The sequence below is a fragment of the Arachis ipaensis genome, chromosome B7 (assembly GCF_059453495.1).
Source record: "Arachis ipaensis isolate K30076 ecotype BB chromosome B7, ASM5945349v1, whole genome shotgun sequence".
In the NCBI taxonomy this organism is placed as follows: Eukaryota; Viridiplantae; Streptophyta; class Magnoliopsida; order Fabales; family Fabaceae; genus Arachis; species Arachis ipaensis.
Window position 1 is genome coordinate 27338508 of NC_142442.1, and position 6149 is coordinate 27344656.

The window sequence follows — 6149 nt, forward strand, 5'->3', positions numbered from 1 at the left end:
AAATGGTTTTCTTTTTCAAAATTTTTATCTTACAAAAAGTAGTGTTGTTTACACATAACAAGTGGCATGCATATAGTAGCTCACTAGCTCAACAATGTTGAGAAAAAACCTCATTGGACCGACTTAAAAAGTTGTGTGGCTCAGAATTGTTTTACAATAAGAGAAAATCTTATGCCATCATAAGTACTTTTATTCAACACGACACACATAAAGACCTGTGTTAGGGGTAATTGGGTAAATACTATTTTCTTTAAAGAAAATGACAAATAGGTCCCTAACCTTTTGTCCAGCGGACATTTTTGTCCCTGATCATTGAAAAATACTTTTAAGTACCTGACCTTCACAAAACTTGGACGGATCAGTCCCTCCGTCCAAATGCCTCTGTCAGGGACTGATCTGTCCAAATGCTTCCGTTAGGGATTGATCTGTCCAAGTTTTGTGAAGGTGAAGGACTTAAAAGTATTTTTCAATGGTCAGGGACGAAAATGTCTGCGGAGCAAAAGGTCAAGGATCTATTTGTCCTTTTCTCTTTTCTTTATCTGCAAAGTATATCACTATATCATGTGAAAATTGGAAAGATTAAGTTTTGCCCAAGATGAATTAAGATTCTTATTCCATTGCTGCAATAATAAGAATAACTCAGAACGGCAGCAAAAACAGTTAAAACAGCATACAAAACAAACTTAGAAAGATGAAAGGGCCATGAATGAGTTAAAAGCAAATTGGGAATCGGCATTTATATAAAATATTACATCTTCACTACTTTGTTTAACTTTTGGCATAAATTGAGAGTTGTAACTTACAACTCAATAGATGATAACTAATAACAAAATAGGATTAGGGGAAAAAAAATCAAATTAATTAATTACCCTAGACTAAAGGGTAGTTGCTGACTTGCTGGAGCACAAAACAAGCATCCAGGTCTACATATTCTTGCATTTTGAGTCTAATCTTACCTTTGGTTTACACCTTTTCCATCTAATTAAGTTGTATAAAAACTCAAATAAATAAATTAGCAAATAAATGAAACTGTTGAGAGTTGCAAGGAAGAGCCGCAATCCAATAATTAGCATTTAATCTCATGCCACCAGTTGCTCCTGGTCAATGTACATTTGCTCCAACCATGCTGGAATCACATCTGTTCCATTGTTGAGATGACATTGCAGCTGTTGCTGATCTTCGGCGCTAAACTGGCCGGGCTCTGGCTGTGCCGGAGCGTCCTTCACAAGCGAGCTAACCCAAGACACGTCCGGCTCGTCAACTTTTGCAGCTGACATTCTGGTCGCAGCCCTGGGCGAGGGAATATTGCTGCTGCTTCGAAATCCAAAAGAAGCAGATTTCCTCAGCTTGTTCAGCTCTTCACCCTGCATCGGCCAGTCCAATTTTCCATCATGAGAGCCCCAATGAGAATATGCCAAAGAAGGCTTTGCTGCCACAGAGGTGGCCAGCGAAGGAACCTCAGAATGACGGTTTCCCATGCTGCGCTCGATGAAGCTCTGGCTCCGCTGTGAAAAGGCAGCAAGTCTTGGATTAAAAGCCAGTGAAGTCGGTTCCCCTGATGGATCAACCCTGGATTTTGGGGATCCAATCACTTTCGGAGAAGGAAGGCCAGAAGAATAGCCTCGCAGCTGCTGATTCATGTTCTGGCGCATCTGCAATCCAGTTGGAAGATGTAACTGAGGTCCTGCAGCATCAAATGAGATTCCATTGAATTTGGACAAAATTGACGGGTCGACAGACCCAAAAGTGTCGTCAAGGTTAGTAGGCGTCACTCCTGAAAGCCTATTTAGATCTGCAGCACGATCGCCCAAAGAATAGTGATAAGATGGATTATTATTAGTCAAGGAATTTCTCCAACCAGAAGGGGAGGAAAGACCAGTCATCTCATCCATCATTAGCATAAGCAATTCAGTATCCGAATTAATATCGCTAGCAGCTAAAGCAGTTTTCAATCTGCTGCTTCTAGGAAGCTGCAGGGTTGGGATGTTAGATTGAGTCTGCCACATGGATCCGGAGAGAGGAGAGGAAGATCCAGAAGGAGTCAAAGGCGGTGTTGAAGCGGGTGGTATCATAACGGATGGAGAACCAAGTGTTATTGGGCTAACTGGACCCATATCCAATGAAGAACCACTGGAGTAGGATCTAGGAGATGGCATAGCCGAACCAGTAGAAGCATAGAGGGGGCGAAGCTCCTCAGGCTTGTGAGCAAAGAAGCAAACTCTTCTTGTACATGCACCCTCGTCCTTGCAAAGCCGGGTCCGGTACTGGGCAGGATGAAGCCAGCACTCGAAAATACCATGTGCATACTCGCAAAAATCTCCCTTGCTGCATGACCCCTTACGGAATTCAGGACAAGGCACACAGCTATAATGGTATTTCCTTGGATCGCGTCGCCTGGCATTTTCCCCTGGGTGAACAAAGGGACACTCGGTCCAATCATGAGAATAAGCCCTTGAACAAGGCTTCACCTTGAATGTATACATCCTGAACTCGTCAGTACCATATATCCCGTTCTTTATGTCAGGAAGAGAGTGATCAACAGGATAATCCTTCCTCTCAGCCGCATCTTTCAACACACGGGGCATGTTCACCGCATTTTCCCTTTGTTGTTCCTCGATTTGGCCAACTACATCCTCTAACGTCTTGTCAGTACCAACTGTACCTTCCAGCATGGCTTGCAGCACCCTCTTCCTTGAATTGGGGATAGAGTTAGCCCCAGAGACAACCAAATCGCATGGCCGGTTACCATTTGAATCAACAGTACTAACATCTGCCAATGATTCAAGCAAAAGCTTGACAACCTCAAGGGAAGCAGCAGAACCCCCAGCAACAGCACAATGAATTGCAGTAGCCCCATCCGAGCCACTAGCCCTGTTAACATCAACACAGCCAGTTCCAAGAATATAAGCCAAAACTCTCAGGCTTCCAAACATAGCAGCAACCATAAGTGGTGTCCTCTCTTCATAACCCACTTTCTTTGAGCCAAGCCTCCTTCCAAACCACGACCCAGCCTCATCAACATCACAACCCTCTTTCTCAACTGCATCTTTGAACCCAATTAGGTCATCTGCAGCTGCAAGTTCAAGCAAAGCAGATATCTTTTGATGCTGCCCTTCTTCTCTTCCATAATCATCCTCCATAACCAAACCAGTTTGAGTAGGTTTCCTCTTGGAACCGCTGCACATGGATGTATCTTAATCTTCCCTTTAGGGCTCAAAAGAATCTGAAATTTTCACATAAAGAAAACAGGTTCAAGATACTGTTGCACCAAACATGTTATACTTCATATATAAAGCACAAAAAAAGTGAAAAACTCAGTTCAATCTAACAAAAACAGAAACAGATGATAGGAAAATTAAGGTGGCATATTATTCCCCCAGTTTGTAATCAGCAATTACTGTTTGAGCAAACCTAACTCGATTCATAAAATTATTATGAAATCATGCATATTATATCAAGCAACCAAGTTACCAAAATCGTGAATCACTAACGAATTTGTAACAAGCATCCTATTTTCACTCATTAAGATTATTTATAGTCACACATAAACAGATAATCATAAAAATCATTCAATTAAAAGAAGATAACAAGAAATCGCCGCAGACACAACCAAAAAAAGCAAATACAACCTGTTCTTAGTTTGAAAGAAGGGGGGGGGGGGGGAGGGGGATGGGAAATAAAACATGTAAAATCATATCAACGATTCTCTTTCATCAATTAAAATACACTAATACCTTCCATTACCTCAATAATTTTCTTAGCAACCAAGGAAAAGGAAAGAAAAAGAGAAGGAAAAAAAACATATAAAAAAAAACATACAAAAAAAAAGAGAAAAGTTCCTTTTCTATTTCTTTTCAGCTCAATTTTTCAGAGAGAGAGAGAGAGAGAGAAATAGAGAAAGCATACCTTAACAAGAGAAACACACAAAGCAAAAGAATGAAGCTTTGTGTTAAAGAATGAATGAAGCCCTTTGAGTCTGGTTTTGTTGCAACAGCTTTTAAATTGGTTGAGGGAGGGGAAGGGGGAGAGGGCTTTTTTTGAAGAGAGAAGCGAAGACTTTTCTTCTTCTACTTTTCCTTAGTTTAGTTTAGTTTTTGATTTTGTGTTATCCTTTTTTTTTTATTAATTTGATTTTATGGTTTTGGTCAAAAAGTGGAACCCACCTAGCTGCCTCACCAGTCACCGGTTCCTCCACCTCCATACCAATTCCATTTATTTGTTTAATTATTACCAGAAAAACATGAGTCACATAATCATAGTTTAAATTTGATGCACAATTAATATAATTTTTTAGCTTGTTATTGTGAAATTATGGATGGGTGGACAGATATGGATTGATAGATAAGTACTTCTCATAGTCAGACTTTTGTACTTCTTTTCTTTCCTGTTGTATGTGACATAATTAATGGAAGTAATATAAAAACTAAAAAATATATCAATAATATAGGTTTTGAATTTAAAATACAAAAATTCTATGAAGAGGAGTTAATAGTTTTAACTTTTTAAGAAGAGTAAATTACTATTTTTACTTATAAAAGTTGAAAATGTTGATATGTTTATCTATAGAAGATAAAAATTACTATTTGTACCTATAAAAATAGCTTTTGTAAATAAAAATGTAAAATTATTCAAACTCTAAAAAATTAAATAAAATCCTTAAACTATCATTTTATTCACCACTATTACCATCGTCTTCTCCTTCTCTCTCAATGTTTTCAGTGACCCAATCTCACCGCCTCGCCCTCCTCCTCAACCGTCACCCTAATCCCTTTGCCACATACTCCCCCATCGATGTCGGTCGCGACTCAACATTACCAGCACCACCATCACCAACATAATCATCTAACGTATGCTTATCTTCTAGATCTAAGGACGCTGCGAGCAGTGTGAGCGACCCATTGGGTTGGGTAAACCGTCACTATCGTTAACCTCATCATCCTCACCATCTTTCATCACTATCAAGCTTAACTGTCTAGCCCTGGAATTCATAGAACGTGTGAAAGAGGCTTCTGCATTACGTATCTTTGCTTCCACTATTCGACGATTTGGATCGGGTTTCAGAGAACCGGATTGGATTTTCTCCGCACACACACTCAAAGGCTGCGACTTTTTCAAGGGTTGATCGAAAAATAGTGTCTGAGAACGACCCAATTGAGTCCTTCTTCAATTCCATTCAAGTTGTGAAGGAATCGGTGTCCCCTTTAAAAATGGGTATTCGGAAAGCTGTAAAGGATCTTGGGCACAAGAATAAGGGTACGAAAGGTATTTATTTGATTGCCCAGGTGAAGCAAGATGGTGAATTTCATATCTGCGATGTGAAGAAGAAGAGAGTGTTGTCAATGAAGGTTCTCTTAAAGGCTTTCTTAGGTATTTTTCTCATAGAACTCAGTGAGTGATAATGGAAATGTGAATGTGAATGGTGTTGAGGTGGACAGAAGGGTGATAGGTCTTCTTCTTGCACCAATTGCTTGAAGTTTGTAGTGACTTGGTCTTTGTTGGTTAATGATTTTCTTCAAGCTCTTCCAGCTTCTTTCAAAGCTGGTAGGGGAGGAGGCGACGGGGTTGGAGTTTTGGAAGAGGTGGAAGGTGGGAGGAAAGTGAAGCCTGCGGTTGAGAGATCAGAGTCGAAGAGGTGGAGGGAGGAGGAAGAATGGTGATGGCGGTGGTAGTAATGGTAATGGCAGCAATGATGGTAGTAGTTGGGGAGGAAAGCGGTGGCAGAATTTGGGATTGGAGTAGCTGAGAACATTGAGAGAGAGAGAGAGGGGAGAAGGAGAGACGATAGTAGTGGTGGAGAAAAGGGTAGTTTAGAAATTTTATTTAATTTTTTAGAGTTTGGATAATTTTTCTTGCAAAAGTCATTTTTATAGGTACAAATGGTAATTTCCGTCTTCTATTGGTAGATATGTCATCATTTTCAACTTTCATAAATAGAAATGATAATTTACTCTTTTAAGAATAACAACAAAATACATAAATTTAAAAAAATAAAATATTTAATAAATACCTTAAAAATACTCGTTAACAAATTATAATAATACTGTATAAAAGAATAATTAGTTTTTGAATGAATAATATCAAAACTAAAAAATGAGTTTCACTTTAAAATAAATATGGCTTCGAATAATTTGTGTAGTATTTATAGATTT

The 6149-nt window shown here is 39.2% G+C and overlaps 1 protein-coding gene across 1 annotated transcript; it reads right to left on the reverse strand.

Moving 5' to 3' along the window:
* Window positions 1-707: 707 nt before the first annotated feature.
* On the reverse strand, window positions 708-4118 carry LOC107609137 (zinc finger CCCH domain-containing protein 66). Its single transcript, XM_016310981.3, has 2 exons — window positions 3907-4118; window positions 708-3223 (listed from the first exon to the last, which is right to left on the reverse strand). Exon 2 carries the CDS (start codon window positions 3183-3185, stop codon window positions 1080-1082), a length of 2106 nt encoding a protein of 701 aa, XP_016166467.1. The 5' UTR covers window positions 3186-3223; window positions 3907-4118; the 3' UTR covers window positions 708-1079.
* Between the last annotated feature and the right edge of the window lie 2031 nt (window positions 4119-6149).

Bases quoted from the DNA above. Each gene is read 5' to 3' on its own strand.
- LOC107609137 (XM_016310981.3), bottom strand. From the start codon at position 3,185: ATGTGCAGCGGTTCCAAGAGGAAACCTACTCAAACTGGTTTGGTTATG.